Raw genomic sequence first — 16,542 nt, 5'->3', positions numbered from 1 at the left:
TATTGTCTATGTATTTCATTTATTTATTTATGTAATTATGGTTTATGTATTTATTTTTGTATGTATTTATTGTTTATGTCTTTATGTATTTTATTGATTGATTTATGTGTTTATGTATTCATGTATTTATTTATTTTTAATTTTTGTACTTTTGGATTTTTGTATGTATTTATGTATTTTATTCATATATGTATTTATTTTTGTATTTATGTGTTTACATATTTAAATATGTGTTTATGTATTTTTGTATTTATGTAGTTATTGTTTATGTAGTTATGTTTGTATTTATGTATGTATGTATCTATGTATGTGTATATGTATTGTATATGTATTTGCTGTTTATGTATTTATTTTTTAATGTTTTATGTATTTATTTATTTATTTATGCATTTATGTATTTATGTATTAGTGTATTTGTGCATTTGTTTTTGTACTTATGTATTTATTGTTTATGTCTTTATGTATTTTATTGATTGATTTATGTGTTTATGTATTTATTTATTTTTTGTACTTTTGGATTTTTGTATGTATTTCTGTATTTTATTCATATATGTATTTATTTTTGTATTTATGTGTTTACATATTTAATTATGTGTTTATGTATTTTTGTATTTATCTAGTTATTGTTTATGTAGTTATGTTTGTATTTATGTATGTATGTACCTATGTATGTGTATATGTATTGTATATGTATTGTATATGTATTTGCTGTTTATGTATTTATTTATTTATATATTTTTTACTTTTTTATTTTGTATTTTTGTATTTATTTATGTATTTTATTCATGTATGTATATGTGTATTTATTTATTTATTTGTTTGTTTCTTTATGCATTTATGTATATGTATTCATTTGTGTATTTATTGTTGTATTTATGTGTTGATGTACGTGCGTAAAAGAGCGGTGCGGCGCGAGCACGCCAGACCCAGCGCTCGCGCCGGCGCCAAAGCGTCCTCACCTTCGACCTTGGCGGGCGAAAGAGCCTCGGAAGATTGGGCCGGGCTGAATTTTCCCCTCCAACCTTTAATCTGCGTCACATCCGTCGCCTTGCCGGTTCTGGACACAAACGACCCGGAAGTGCCTGGGGGGTGGGGGGAGAGGAAAAAAAAATGGCCGCCGGGGTCATCATCTCACCGTGCGACAAACGCAACGTTCGTGCGGCGTCTCATTGCGCCGGGCGACTCACCCTGCAAGGGCGTCAGGTCGTGGGCGGGGGGCTCGGCGGCGACGCCCGCGGGGGGGATGGGCAGACGGACGCCCAAGTAGCGCAGGTCCACCGACAGGGCGGCGTCCAGCAAATTCATCTTCAGCCCAACTGGACGAGGCACAAGGAACGAGCGCGTTGAGGGTCGGACGGACGGACAGACGGACGGCTTCCGTCTTCATTATAATTTACTCGCTATTTGCTATCTATTAGCTATCTGGCTAGATATTTGCTATCTAGCTAGCTATATAGTAACTATCCAACTGACTGGCTCTCTAGCTATGTATCTATAGGCTATCTATTAGCTAGCTATCTTTCTATCTATTTGTGTTACTTTGGGGTCGAGTGAACGCTGGCGCGTGTGGCTGCCGCTGCTCACCCACAGAAAAACACATCCTGTGACTGAAAAGTGACTTTGAGAGTCAAAATGGGTTATTATTATTATTATTATTATTATTTGCTATCTATTAGCTATCTGGCTAGCTATTTGCTATCTAGCTAGCTATCTATTCACTATCTAACTGACTGGCTATCTAGCAAGCTTTCTATCTATTTGTGTTACTTTGGGGTTGAGTGAACGCTGGCGCGTGTGGCTGCCGCTGCTCACCCACAGAAAAACACACCCTGTGACTGAAAAGTGACTTTGAGAGTCAAAATGGGTTATTATTATTATTATTATTATTATTATTATTTGCTATCTATTAGCTATCTGGCTAGCTATTTGCTATCTAGCTAGCTATCTATTCACTATATAACTGACTGGCTATCTAGCAAGCTTTCTATCTATTTGAGTTACTTCTAGGTTGAGTGAATGCTGGCGCGTGTGGCTGCCGCTGCTTACTCACAGAAAAACACATCCTGTGACTGTAAAGTGACCTTGAGAGTTTTGAAAGGTGCTTAGAAATGAAATGGATGATGATGATGATGATAATGAGCGTGATAAGGTTGTGCATTTGCATCTCATTTTCCAAAGTAGATGCACAGAACTTCAGCCCCAGAAGAAAGATTGAAAAGAAGCTAACATTTATGACGCTACAAAAGGTAAACGTACATTATCCCGTGACTGTAAAGTGTACTTGAGAGTTTTGAAAGGAGCTTAGAAATTAATTGTATTTTTATGTTTATGTGTATTTTTATAAATTTAATAGTAATTTTTTATTTTTATTATTATTTATAATTTTAATTTGTATGTGTATTATTTTTGAATTTTAATTTGTACTATTATTTGTATGCATATTTTTAATTTGTATTATTATTTGTATTATTACTATTATTATTATTTGTATTTGTATTTTTATTTTTATAATTTTAATAGTATTTTTTTATTTGTATTATTATTTATAATTTTAATTTGTATTTGTATTATTTTTTTATTTTATTTTAATTTGTATTATTATTTTTAATTTGTATTATTACTATTATTATTATTTGTATTTGTTTTATTTGTATTTGTATTTTTATTTGTTTATTCTTATTCTTATTATTATTATATTTGTTGCAAAAATATATTTTTTTTCATCAGAATTTTAGAAAATTTTAGAAATAAAAAAATAGAAAATCACAATTTAAGAAAAAAATGTAAATGTAGAAAAAGGTCATTGAAGAAAACTTTCCGAAAAAAGAAATGGAAATCGTCATATAACATTTTTAAAATGAGGAAAACCGCTATTATAGACATTTTTTTTATTGTGAAAATAACCATTTTATAAAGTGTTGATAAAATTTTGAAAATGGCCATTTTAGATTTTTTTAATGTACAAAATCAGCATTTTCATTTTTAATTAAAAATCGCCATTTTATAACATAAAAAAAATCCGAATTTTTGAAATTTGTTAAAAAATATTTAAATACCCACTTTAGAAATAAATATATTAATTGGAAAATCACAAATTAAGCGTAGAACGAAAGATCATTGTAGAAAACTTTCAAAAAAAAATTAAATTCGCCATTTTATAAAAAAAATTACAATGTGGAAAATGGTAATTTTTAGACTTTTATTTTGAAAACTTCCATTTTAGATAATAATAATAATAATCCATTTAATTTCTAATCGCCTTTCAAAACTCTCATGGACACTTTACAGTCACAGGATATGTTTTGTTGATAAAATTTGGAAAATGGCCATTGTAGACATTTTTTAAATGTAGAAAATCATCATTTTCATTTTTTAATGAAAAACCGCCATTTTAAAACATTAAAAAAATTCAGAATTTAAAAAATGTGTTACAATTTTTGAGGTTACACTATTTAGAAAATAAAAAAATATATAAAAATCACAAATTAAATAGAAAACTTGTGAAAATCGCCATTTTATAAACATTTTAAAATGTAGCAATTTTAGACTATTTTTTTTTTAAACTGCCATTTTAGAAAACAATACATTAAGTTTCTAAACGCCTTTCAAAACTCTCATGTACACTTTACAGTCACTGGATTTTTTTTGTTGATAAAAATGTGAAAATGGCCATTTTAGATTTTTTTTTTAATGTAGAAAATCACCATTTTAAAAGTTTGTTTTTAATTCGAAATCGCCATTGAAAAAAAAGTATTCATTTTCTAATGTGCAGTTCCTAATTGAACCTGTAGATGGCATCACTTAGCACACAGCGCGAACAACGCTACTGCCCAATGTCTTCTTTTGTGATTTAGTTGGCGTTTGGACTTCAAGATGGCCGCCGCAAGAGTGGCTTGCTTTCCAGCGGCTCCCGTCTTTGCTTTTTCTACTTCTTCCTTTCATCACTTTGCTACTGCCAAATGTCAATTTCTGCACGGCGACCACTAATCAAGGCGCATCCGATCATCTAATTGGAGGACGTTTCACGGCACTGTGCCAATTGGCCGAAAAATGTCCACTTTGTTTGCATGGCGCAGCTTTCAGCAGAGAGAGAGAGAGAGAGAGAGAGAGAGAGAGAGAGAGAGAGAGAGAGAGAGAGAGAGAGAGAGAGAGAGAGAGAGAGAGAAAAAGGTGTATTCTGACCCTCCTGCAGCACCGGGTGGATGATCTGCTGGTGCTTCATCATCTTCATGTCCTTGACAAGAGCTGCCTCCAAGGAAGACATTGGCTCTTCTGGTGGGATGGAATGGAGAAGAAAAAAAAAAAGAAAGGTCAAAAGAGGGAATCAGTCAGCTGAGCACTAATATTAATAAAAACAATAACAATAATAATAATAATATTAATAATAATAATAAAAACTAAAAAAAAATAGTAAAAATAATAACAATAATAATAAGAATAGTAATAATAATAATAAAGTGAAAAAAAATAAAAATAATTGCAAAATAATAATAATAATATTAATAATAACAATAATACCAGTAGTAACAATAAGAAGAAGCAGAAGAAAAACAATAATAATAGTAATAACATCAACAATAATAATAATAAGAAGAAAAAAACTAAAAAAATAGTAAAAATAATAACAATAATAATAATAATAGTAATAATAATAATAATAATAATAAAGTGAAAAAAATAACAATAATTGCAAAATAATAATAATAATAATATTAATAATAACAATAATACCAGTAGTAACAATAAGAAGAAGCAGAAGAAAAACAATAATAATAGTAATAACATCAACAATAATAATAATAAGAAGAAGAAAAAAACTAAAAAAAATAGTAAAAATAATAACAATAATAATAATAATAGTAATAATAATAATAATAATAAAGTGAAAAAAATAACAATAATTGCAAAATAATAATAATAATATTAATAATAACAATAATACCAGTAGTAACAATAAGAAGAAGAAGCAGAAGAAAAACAATAATAATAATAGTAACATTAGTATCAATAGTAACAATAATAGTAACAATAATAATAATACATTTGATTTCTAAGCGCCATTCAAAACTCTCAAGGTCACTTTTCAGTCACAGGATCAGTTTTTCTGTGTGTGAGCAGCGGCAGCCACGCGCGGCAGCGTTCACTCAACCTGGAAATAACTCAAATAGACAGAAAGCTAGCCAGCTGATAGACAGACAGGTAGCTACGTAGCCGTATAACTACTATATAGCCAGCTAGATAGCTCGTGAGCAAACCAGATAGCTAATAGATAGCCAGCTAGGTAGCTAGCTAGATAGCCAGTAGGTAGCTAATAGATAGACAGATAGCTAGGTAGCCGTAACCTAGCTAGCTGTCTATCTATTAGCTACCTACTGGCTATCTAGCTAACAAATAGAGAGCCAGCAAGATAGCTAGATAGATAGCCAGCTTGATAGCTAATAATAGAAATATAGTATTCTTATTCTTATTATTCTTATATAGTAATATATATTGTGTTTATTTTTTGTGTTTATTTGCTAGCTGGGTAGCTACGGTACAGAATCATGCTTCCGGGTTGAGTGAACGCTGGAGCGTGTGGCTGTCGCTGCTCACCCGCAGAAAAAATATCCTGTGACTGTAAAGTGTTCTTGAGAGTTTTGAAAGGCGCCGATAAATGAAATTTTTTATTATTATTATTATTATTTGACCCATAATGTCGTCTCGATTGGCCTTACTTTCCAAATATATAATAAATATAATGAACGTTGGACGGGAGGCGCCACACCTGTTCCGGTGGTTTGACATGAAGGTGGACCGTGGCAGCCATCTTCAGTCGGGTGAACGTCGGCCGGCGACGACGCCAGCTGGCTGCCGGCTTCTTCGGGATCAGCGATGTGAAGTTTCAGAGCCTCCTAAAATGGACACCACAAGGTTTGAAACATTTTCAAAAATGGCCGTTTTGGAAATTCTTAAAAAAATAATACAAAATGGCCATTTTCAATGTGTTTTTTTTTTTTTGTAAAATGGTGATTTTCTAAATTGTTAAAAAAATTACTAAATGGCAATTTTCCATTCTTGTAAATTTTGTAAAATGGCCATTTTCTCAATTGTTAAAAACAAATTCCAAAATGGTGATTTTCAATGTTTTTCATTTTGGAAAATGGCTATTTTCTAAATTGCTAAAAAAAAAATACAAAATGGAGATTTTCATTTTATTTAAAATAAAATTGTGATTTTCTAAATTGTAAAAAAAATTACAAAATGGCAATTTCCCATTTTATTAAATTTTCTAAAATAGCGTTTTTATGAATTGTTAAAAAGAAATCCAAAATGCAGATTTTCGATTTTTTAAATATTGTAAAATGACAATTTTCTTAATTGTTAAAAAATAATACAAAATGGCAATTTTCAATTTAATAAAATAGTGATTTTCTAAATTGTAAAAAAAAAAAAAAAAAAAAAAAAAGGCGATTTTCCATTTGATTAAATTTTCTAAAATGACGTTTTTATAAATTGTTAAAAGCAAAGTCCAAAATTTTGATTTTCGATTTTTTTCCAATTTTCTAAAATGGCAATTTTCTAAATTGTTAAAAAAAATTCGAAAATGGTGATTTTCAATTTTTTTTTATTTTCTAAAATGCCAATTTTCTAAATTGTTAAAAAGATTACGAAATGGTGATTTTCAATTTATTTTTAATTTTTTAAAATGATGATTTTATAAATTGTTACAATATTCACAAAATGCCGATTTTTCAATTTTTTTTATTTTCTAAAATGTGATTTTATAAATTGTTAAAAAAATAATTACAAAATGGCGATTTAATTTTTTTTTCAATTTCAATTATCCATATCAATTCAATTTTGATATGCAAATTAGCACGAGTAATTGAACCTCCAAAAGTTTTCTCAAATGGCGTTTTTTAAATTGTTAAAAAAAGTCAAAAATAGTAATTTTCATATTTTAAAATTCTATAAAATTGTCAACAAAGCAATTACTTTTCTTTAACTGTTACAAAAAAAGGAACTTGGTGTTTAAAAAAAGTGAAGTGAATATTCAATTTTCCATGTCAATTGAATTTTGATATGCAAATTAGGATGAGTAATTGAATGTGATTTTCTACATTTTTTTGTAAATTTTCCTAAATGGCGATTTTCTAAATGTTTTGGCATTTTTCTAAAGTTTTAATTTTTTTAAAATGGCGATTTTCACATCTTTAAAAAAAAATAATCTAAAATGGCAATTTTTATAATTTTCCACATTGAAAAAAATCTGCAGAAATGATTTTCAATTTTTTTTAGAAAATGTTCCAAAATCGTGTTTTTTTTCTTTTTTTAAAACATTTTCCGCAATGCTGATTTTCTACATTTTTTTAAACCTTTTCGAAAAGCGCCATTTTTATTTTCATTTTAAAATGCCGATTTTCTATATTTAGAAAAAAATCCACAATGGCGTTTTTCTACATTTTTTTTCTAAAGTGGTGATTTTTTAATTTTGTAAAATGGCAATTTTCTTAATTGTTAAAAAAATAATAAAAAAATGGCAATTTTCAATTTAATAAAATTTTCTAAATTGTAAAAAAAAAACCTACAAATTGGTGATTTTCCATTTAAATAAATTTTCTAAAATGTCGTTTTTATAAATTGTTAAAAACAAAGTCCAAAATTGTGATTTTCTATTGTTTTTTTCAATTTTCTAAAATGCTAATTTTCTAAATTGTTAAAATTACGAAATGGTGATTTTCAATTTTTTTTAATTTTTTTTAAAATGGTGATTTTATAAATTGTTACAATCTTCACAAAATGGCGCTTTTCGACATTTTTTTTTTTTTCTAAAATGGCGATTTTTCTCAATGTTTAAAAAAAAAATTGTAAAATGGCGCCAATGAAGAAAAGGGCAATAAAAATCAAATGAATGACGTCACGATATTTTGGTTGTGAATTATGCCTGGGAGACGTTCTCATTGACTCGAAGAGACGATTTGGCGGCGGCAAGTGTTGAGCTAGCGGTTTTGGCTACCTTGGAGGTGAAGGAGATGAAGAGCTGCTCCTCGACTTCCTCCAGGTTGGGCTTCATGGTCACGTAGGCCGAGTGGTCCGCGTCGGGTTCCAAATGAGACGCGGCGTCCTTTCGCCGACGGGCCTTCCTTTTGCTCTTCATTTGCTTCGGGGACGCGTCGGGGTCAGCGGAAAGATCCGCCGGGCGCGGCGGGGTGGGCGATTCGCCGTCGGGGAACTCCGCGCCCATCCCCAGATGCTCCTCGGTGGAAAAGAAGTGCACCAAGTCGGCGATGGAAGGCGTGGGCGACAAAGCGCCGCCGTCCAGGGAGGAAAACGTGGGCGACAGCGTCAACGGCAGCGCCAGGGGGGACAGCTCTCCCGGGAAAGGCAGCGGATGCTCGCTCTCTTGAAACGAGAGCCGCGGAGAACCGGAAGGAACCGGGACGGGAGAGCGTGAAGGCAACAGGGGGGACCCCGGCGAAAGCCTGCGCGCCGAGGCCTGGAAGGCGTCGAAGGAAGGGTCCTCGTAGGGCTCCGGGGGAGGTAAAACCGTATGCCACTGGAAGACAGAGTCTTTGCCGAGGTGCGGACCTTCGGGAGGCTCCAGATCCACGCCGAAGGTGACGGACAGTGAAGGGAGCGGCTCCGGAGAACTCACCGGGGACAGGGACTCAAAACCAAATGGCAAACAGGGAGAGTCGGTCAGGAAAGGGCCGGACTTGGACACCGCGGGGAGGGCGCTCGCGACGTCGGCGCCGTCAAATTCAGTCTTCAACAGCGGACACAAACATGAGGTAGTAAGAAGTGAACAAGTCGCCGGATCCGGAGCTGAACTCGCTAACGGTTTAGGAAGCGGCGAGGTTTCTTTTGAAGACGGCTTCCGGATGTCTTCCGTCGTCAACGCGTCTGCACCCGAGGGGGGAATCCGGTTTTCAGCTTTCCGGACGCTCCGATTATCCGAAGCCGTCCTCGCCTCGGTTTGAACCTCCGCAGAAACTGCTGGGGCGCAAGCTTCCGATTTGGTCTTGACCGTCTTGGTCTTGGCGGAATGCTTTTTCAAGAAGAGAGCCAAAGCCGGCAGAGGAAGGGGCCGTTTGGCGCTGGGGATTTTCCCGACGTCGGACTGCCGTTTCGGCTCAGGAACGACGACTCGGCTCGGCGGCACCTCCCTCGAGGACTTCTTGTCGGCTGGGTCGACGACATCTTGGATTGTGCTTTTCCCCGGGCTGGTTGCGGCGGTGCTTTGCTTGGGGATTTTGAAGGCGGCGAAAGAATCCGGGTCGCATCTCGTTAAGGAAATGTGCGCCTCTCGAATCAGCTCGCCAATCATTTGCTCCGCCGGCTGCGAATTGCTGCCAACGGAAACGACAAGACCACCGGTGATTTATTGACAACTTAAGAACGAGAAGAACCAGAATCAAGACGGACCGGACGCAAGACAACCAGAATCGAGACGGACCGGACGCAAGACAACCAGAATCGAGACTGAACGGACGCAAGACAACCAGAACCGAGACGGACCGGACGCTAGAGAGACCGGAACCAAGACGGACCGTTCATAACGTCAATGTTTCATTGGCCAGTAGCAGCTAGCGGTACAGAGAATGGTGAACGGAGATCTGAAAAAGATCTTACCGGGTGGCGTTCTTCTCAACGTTGGCTGCAGATCCAGAAGATGCTTCTTGGACCCGAGTCCCCCCCAAAGGTTTAGTATCCAGACAACGCCGAGCTTTGTGATTGGCAAGTAGAGACTTCAAACTTTTCTTCTGGGCTTGCCGAGGTCCGGTTTCGGAATCTCCTTCCTGGTTGGAGTTTAACTGGAGGCTTGGCAAACCGCCGCCGCCGCCGTCCTCCCTGAGTCCCCTGGCGAACGGGTTGCAGTCCACTTTCAGCTGAGCGAAGCGGCGGTTTTGGTAGGCGGTGACAGCCATGAACTCCGTCTGCTGAAATGTGAACGTGGTCACGTCGGCGGCGTGGAGCTCAACGTCCTCGGCGGACTTCTCCGTCCGGACCACGTGGAACCGCGGAACGTAGCGATGCATGGGGCGCAGGAGCGCCTTACCCTCCCGGTTTGCGGCGTCGCCGGTGAGCTTCAGTTTGTAAAAGGAAACGGGAGTCCGCATCCAGTGGTGACCCGCGGCGGGCGATTCGGGGTGCGCGAACGGACGATCGCTCGCGTGGTCTTCCGCCTTCCCGGCCACCTGCCAGCCGCCGCCGGCCCACGTGTAGCGACTCTGGTCCAGCGGTTGGATGTCCATCATCAAAACGTACTTCTCCGACGGCTGCAAACCGGAGATGCGGAAGCGGCAATACGGAAACATTCGGCTGCCTTGCGGCGTCAGGATCATCTCCGTTCGGCACCGGAAGAATTCGTTCCACATGTTGTTGTTGTCCAAAGTGACCCGGATGCCTCGGCGGGTACACTCGGGCGTCAAGATCTTCGGTCCGGGCGGTTTGCTGCCCGGCGCGATGGCGTCTTTGGAACCATTTGCGCCTCGGCCCGCCTCGCCAAAGCGATAATCGGCATCGGGCGCGGCTGGGGGGCTAGCCGCCCCGCCGGCGTCGGACACCATGGCTTCCTGTTGCGCCCTAGCGGCCATGGACGCATCCCACGTGATGAAAGGATGTAACCATTTAGCGTTTGCTAGCTTTTACCAGCCGCCACCAAAACATCCTGCAAATAAAAACAACAAAAACTAAGCGTGATGATGTGAATAACAAATGTTGTGACGCTAACCTCTTAGCTCATTCAAAAAAAAAGAGTTAATTCCTAAGTTATATGGGTCTGAAGTTATCTGAGCTTGAAATTGGGTTGGCTGTACAAAATACAATACAATACATATTGATTTTTTTGGACAACAGCCGAAGCTATAACAAAGCGCTGCTAACCTGTTAGCTCATTCACTGCCAGACAATGTGCAAATAGGTGTCCACTTCAGTGCCAGGGTTTTTGTCGTTTTTTTTCACTCAAATTGTAGGACCCCACAGAAGATTTAGTTTTAGGACGGCATTAACATTCAATACAGCTTTAGAAAACTTACTCTCTTCTATCATCAGAAAAAAAAGAGTTAATTCCCAAGTTATATGGATCTGGAGTTATCAGAGTTTGAAATGCGGGCAGACAAATTACAATACAATACATACATATTGATTGTTTTTAACAACAGCCAAACTGTAATAAAGCGCTGACATGGACAAAAGGCAAATGCTGCTCCCACGTGGAAGGGAAAAAAACATTAGCAGAGGCCTAGCCAGCGCTTTATCGGCACCCTCAGCAAGAAAAACCAAAACCCGAACAAATTCTGGAATGGCGCCGTCATATTTTCGATGTCATATCTTCAATTCCCAAATCAATTCGGGAATGTCAGCGAATGAGTTAAGAAAAGTCTGCACTGCAAACATGTCGCTAACACGTCGCTAACAGGTCATAGCATGAAAACGACACTTTATTCCGTGCTGAAAAATGTGACGCTAGCTAGCTTTTTATCTATTTTTTCCCCACCCACCCTGGTCATTGCTCTGAAGTAACGGTGGTGCGTGTGTGAAAAGTTTCCTCTCTTCACTTCTTTTTATTTATCTAGCTATCCAGCTAGCTGGCTACCTAGGTGGCTAACTAGCTGTCTGTCTAGATAGCTATTTGCTATCTATTCGCTGTCTGGCTGGCTGCCTGGCTATCTGTCAATCAATCTAGCTGGATAGCTATATGGCTAGGCTAGCTAATGGATAGCTAATAGCTATGTTTCTATCTATTTGAATTACTTCTGGGTTGAGTGTACACTGGCGCGTGTGGCTGCCGCTGCTCTCCCACAGAAAAACTTATCCTGTGACTGTAAAGTGACCTTGAGAGTTTTGACTGAAAGCTTATAAATGAAACATATTACTATTATTATTATTATTATTATTATTATTATCATCGTCACTTGCTAGCTATTTGCTATCTATTAGCTATCAGTCTGGTTAGTTAGCTACCTAGCTAGCTATCTAGTCACTATCTAGCTGGCTGGCTATGTAGCTGACTGGCTATCTAGCTAGGTATGTGTTGGCTAACGATTGGCCAGCTAACTAGCTTTCTATCTATTTGAGTGACTTCCAGGTTGAGTGAACGCTTGCGGCTGCTCGTCACATTGTTGATGACAATTTAGCGTATTCGAATGTTTCGGACTATTTGTTTATCCGCAACACACCCACATGAGCAGTGTTTTATTTTGGGCTCAGTGACTGAACTAACTATGGTTGGTGGCATATCATTTCAAGTATCACAAGTTAACTTTACCTCGCCTCCTATCAGGCAGGCGCTACCGATCCATGCGCACCAAATTTAAACAGCTTCTTCCCCAAAGCCATTAACTCTTTGAACTCTTTCAACAGTAGCCCAAATGGAACTGTATAGTGCCACTTAGCAATTTTTTTGATGATGATACTAGTGCAGCGTGTTCTACCGGAAACAAATCCCTTGTGTGTTCTACATACTTGGCAATAAAGATGATTCTGATTCCGATAACAGCTCTAGTTATGATTATTTTTTGTGTCTGCATGATGGTTTACACGCACACGCTCGTGTCTAAGTAGGTATCATGCAACAAGGGGTTAGAAAGGGCTAACTATAGCCAGCTAGCATGTTATAGAAGCTAGTGTGGCAACATGCTAGCAGGGCCTGAAAGCACAACCTCCACGAAACACGACCACGCGTTGTCATGACGTCACTGCGTTTACCTTCCACACGGTTAAAAGCTTCTACCGCGCGGACGTCGTGACCTCAATCCATTTGATGGGCCTATCTCCTCTGCTCGCATCGCATCGACATCTTGCTCGCTTGCTTCCAGCGACCGCGGCTAGGCTAGCAGCGTGCTCCCGTCCGTATGTCGGTCAGTCGGTCGGTCCGTACGTGGACTCGTTACGTCACGGCGCGTTTCTGCGCAGCCCCCCCCCCCCCCCCCCGGGCGCCATTTTGACACCGCGCCGCGGCCACCTCCGTCGTCGTCTCCTTCTTCGCTCCGGCGTCGTCGTTCCACCGGGACCGTCATCGCCGTTCCCGGCGTCGTCGTCCGACAGCCGGCGGCACCGCGTTGCCCCCCCCCCCAAACGAATTCGGTAGGGTTTGCGTTGCGGCGAGAGCCACAACAACAACGTTCGGACTTTTAAGTGGGACATGTATTTGTCTCGAGTAACTCAGCTACAACGCGGCGTCGTCACACGACGACGACTCATTTGAGTCGCGGGAACATAACGACGGGTTCGAGATGGTGAAATGGGTTGGTAAGGGGTGGACTGCGTGTGGAACAGGATTACATCGACTACTGCGCGAACGACGACGACGACGTATCTCCGTAACAGGCGTTACCCGACACAAAATGGCGGCATTCTATGTTTATTTGTCGTCCAAATGTACGACTGTAACTAAGTACAAATAGGCACATTACTCGAGTATTTTATCCAATGGGTAACTGGTAAACTGGGCTAACGACGACATATTTGCGTAACAGTTTGTTACCTGACACCAAATGGCGGCATTATTATTTTTTTTGTCGTCAAAATGTACCACTACAAGTAATTACGTACAAACAGTCAAACTACTTGATTATTTTATCCAACGGGTAACTGGTATACTGCGCTAACGACAACATATTTGTTTGCTTGACAAACGTTGCCTGACACAAAATAGTGGCATTCTTGTATTTTTTACTCGTCCAAATGTACGACTCTGGAGCAATGTAATTACGTACATATAGGCAAATTACTCGAGTGTTTTATCTAACGGGTAACTAACTGGTATACTGGGCTAACGACGACAGATTTGCGTAACAGGCGTTACCCGACACAAAATGGCGGCATTCTTGTTTTTTTTTTCGTCTAAATGTACGACTCTGGAGCAATGTAATTACGTACGTATAGGCAAATTACTCGAGTGTTTCATCCAACGGGTAACTGGTATACTGGGCTAATGACAGCGTATTTGCTTGACAGTTCGTTACCTGACACAAAATGGCGGCATTCTTTTTTTTTGTCGTCCAAATGTACTACTCTGGAGCAAAGTAATGACGTACAAATAGGCAAACTACTCGAGTGTTTTATCCAACGGGTAACTGGTCTACTGGGCTAACGACGGCGTATTTGCGTAACAGGCATTACCTGACACAAAATGGCGGCATTCTTTTATTTTTGTTTTTTTATCGTCCAAATGTACTACTGTGGAACAAAGTAACCGTACAAATAAGCAAATTACTCGAGTATTTTATCCAACGGGTAACTGGGCTAACGATGGCAAATGACGGCATAATTGCGAACAGGCGTTACCTGACACAAAATGGCAGCATTCTTTATTATTTTTTTTGTCGTCCAAACGGACGACTGTAACTAAGTACAAATACGCAAACTACTCAAGTATTTTATCCAACAAATAACTTCATGGTTTTTCGCTGTATTTAAAAACTGGGATCTGTAGTTTTTCAAAATTGGGTTCCGTGAAAAGTGATACATGGAAAAAACAAGTGGAAACACTACTTTGTTTTAGTTGTTGTTGCACTAGTGCCAACATCATAAAATATGTTGATAAATAGAATTGTTGTTAAAATTGATTGAAATGATTGGATACAGGCTTCAAAAACTGCTTAATCCTAACAGGTTGCGTCCATGCTGGGTCCGATACATCACATTTTCTTTCTTCCATAATACAGGTAGAATCCGACTGACGGCCACCCATACTTACGACCACGACTTCCAGACTCTATTTTTTACATTTTTAATTCTATTGCCTGGCACCGCAACGCGCTAGCAGGCTGGCAACGCGTACAACAATCTTGGCTAGCCAGCCAGCATCACACACTTGTACCGCAATCGACCGTGTGATGGCACCAGAGGTGGGGAGCTTGCGAGTCAATTGGCCTCTGAGTCTCTATTCAACTTTTTGAATGGATTTCAACTTAAGACCATTTCGACTTACGATCGTTTGGTCGGAACATAACTCGGTCGTAAGTTGGATCTTAACTGTATTTTGATGTAGATATGTATGTAAATCACGTTTATTATATTTTAAGCGCCTTTCAAAGCTCTCAAGGACACTTTACAGGCAATTGTATAATCTTATCTATCAACGTCTGTGTAAGCTCTGTCGTACAGGAGTGGTCCATCGATGAAAAGGTTTCTTCAGCCGTCATCTGTACTTTTTTGAAGGTGTCGGACGTTTCGCTTCTTATCCAAGAAACTTCGTCAGCGAACTAAAATTTGCTGGTAGTTTAGGCCCTATATATCCCTACTGTCCAGAAGTGGCAGTGCCGCACTCTGCTGTGATAGGTCCCTGCTCTCAGGTTGGGGGGAGCAGAGGACTACTCCCTGCAGCTGCTCCACTGATAGTTCCTATCGTTCTGACTAACGACTGGCCTGATTGCCCCACTTCCACCGCTATCACCTCATCAGTATTACTAATCCTATGTGGCCTAAGCAGGCTATTGTATGAACGATCCAAACCTGTTTCATGAAGGATTTAGTTGTTTTATGAAAATCGCTTCTTTGACTCCCCTTTCAAACCATCTACATTCTTTCGCTAACATGTTAACCTCATTGTCGTCAAATGAGTGGTCGCTAGCTTTTAGGTGCATATGTACTGCCGATAGAGGCCCACTAGTATTATCCCTGCGATGTTGATGGTCTTTTTTTGAGAATTTGTTGAGTCTCCCCAATGTACTGCTCTTTACAATTATCATTCTTACAATGTATGGAATAAACTACATGACTTTGTTTTTCATTTGGCAGCCTGTCTTTTGGATGCACTCATTTTTGCCTTAAAGTGTTTATCGGTTTTAAATAAGTAGGAATTTTGTGTTGCCAAAGGACCTTTTGTAGTTTTTTCAGAAACACCTGCAATGTAAGGTACTGCTACTCCTCTCCTTTTTGTATCTTCAGAATTTTTGTTTTCATTCCCTATTCTTTCTTTCTGACATTTGTTGAACGACCACTGAGGGTACCCACAGATTGTGAGTGCTCTCCTGATATGTTTTGACTCCTTTTGTCTACCTTCAATGTTTGTTGTTATTAGTTTAGCCCTATGCTGGACGGTTCTGATAACTCCTAGTTTGTGTTGTAAAGGGTGGTTAGAGTCAAAAAGTAAGTATTGGTCAGTGTGCGTAGCCTTCCTAAAGACTTCTGTTTTTAGCGCTCTGTCCTCTTTTATAATGACTTTACAATCCAAGAAGGCTAGTTGGTTCTCTTTAATGTCCTCACGAGTAAATGTAATGTTGATGTCTACCGAGTTGAGGTGATCGGTGATGGATTGAATTTCTTGTTTTTTAATTATGACAAAAGTATCGTCCACATATCTAAACCAGTGTCTAGGTTTTGTCCCCGGGAAGGATGTGAGGGCCTGTTTCTCCATCTCTTCCATGTACAGATTAGCCACTATGGGTGAAACTGGTGAGCCCATAGCACAACCATGAATTTGTTTGTAAAATGTCTCCCGAAATTGAAAATATGTAGCATTAAGGCAGATTTCCAATAATTGGCAGATGTGATCCTGTTTAAGTTTGGTTCTTTCATGCAGAGAAACGTCCGCCAGCAGTCTCGCTCGTCCTC

The 16,542-nt window shown here is 38.8% G+C and overlaps 1 protein-coding gene across 3 annotated transcripts in view; it reads right to left on the bottom strand.

Moving 5' to 3' along the window:
• The window catches only part of mgaa (MAX dimerization protein MGA a), a 41,992-nt gene extending 29,135 nt beyond the window's left edge, over nucleotides 1-12,857 (bottom strand). For 2 of the 3 annotated variants that reach the window (XM_089003906.1, XM_089003907.1), the window contains exons 1-7: nucleotides 12,691-12,848; nucleotides 9,613-10,651; nucleotides 7,997-9,329; nucleotides 5,765-5,891; nucleotides 4,183-4,272; nucleotides 1,188-1,316; nucleotides 960-1,082 (exon numbers count right to left, since the gene is read on the bottom strand). In XM_089003906.1, the coding sequence (XP_088860032.1) occupies nucleotides 960-1,082; nucleotides 1,188-1,316; nucleotides 4,183-4,272; nucleotides 5,765-5,891; nucleotides 7,997-9,329; nucleotides 9,613-10,577 (2,767 nt within the window). In that variant the 5' untranslated portion in view covers nucleotides 10,578-10,651; nucleotides 12,691-12,848. Of the gene's footprint in view, nucleotides 1-959; nucleotides 1,083-1,187; nucleotides 1,317-4,182; nucleotides 4,273-5,764; nucleotides 5,892-7,996; nucleotides 9,330-9,612; nucleotides 10,652-12,690 lie in introns of all 3 variants that reach the window. The other variant, XR_016115928.1, reaches the window with a different exon arrangement.
• Nucleotides 12,858-16,542: the final 3,685 nt, after the last annotated feature.

Source organism: Hippocampus bargibanti, linkage group LG09, assembly GCF_051943395.1.
Source record: "Hippocampus bargibanti isolate YZ-2025 linkage group LG09, ASM5194339v1, whole genome shotgun sequence".
Taxonomy (NCBI): domain Eukaryota; kingdom Metazoa; phylum Chordata; class Actinopteri; order Syngnathiformes; family Syngnathidae; genus Hippocampus; species Hippocampus bargibanti.
This window is presented reverse-complemented; position numbering and strand designations above follow the sequence as displayed.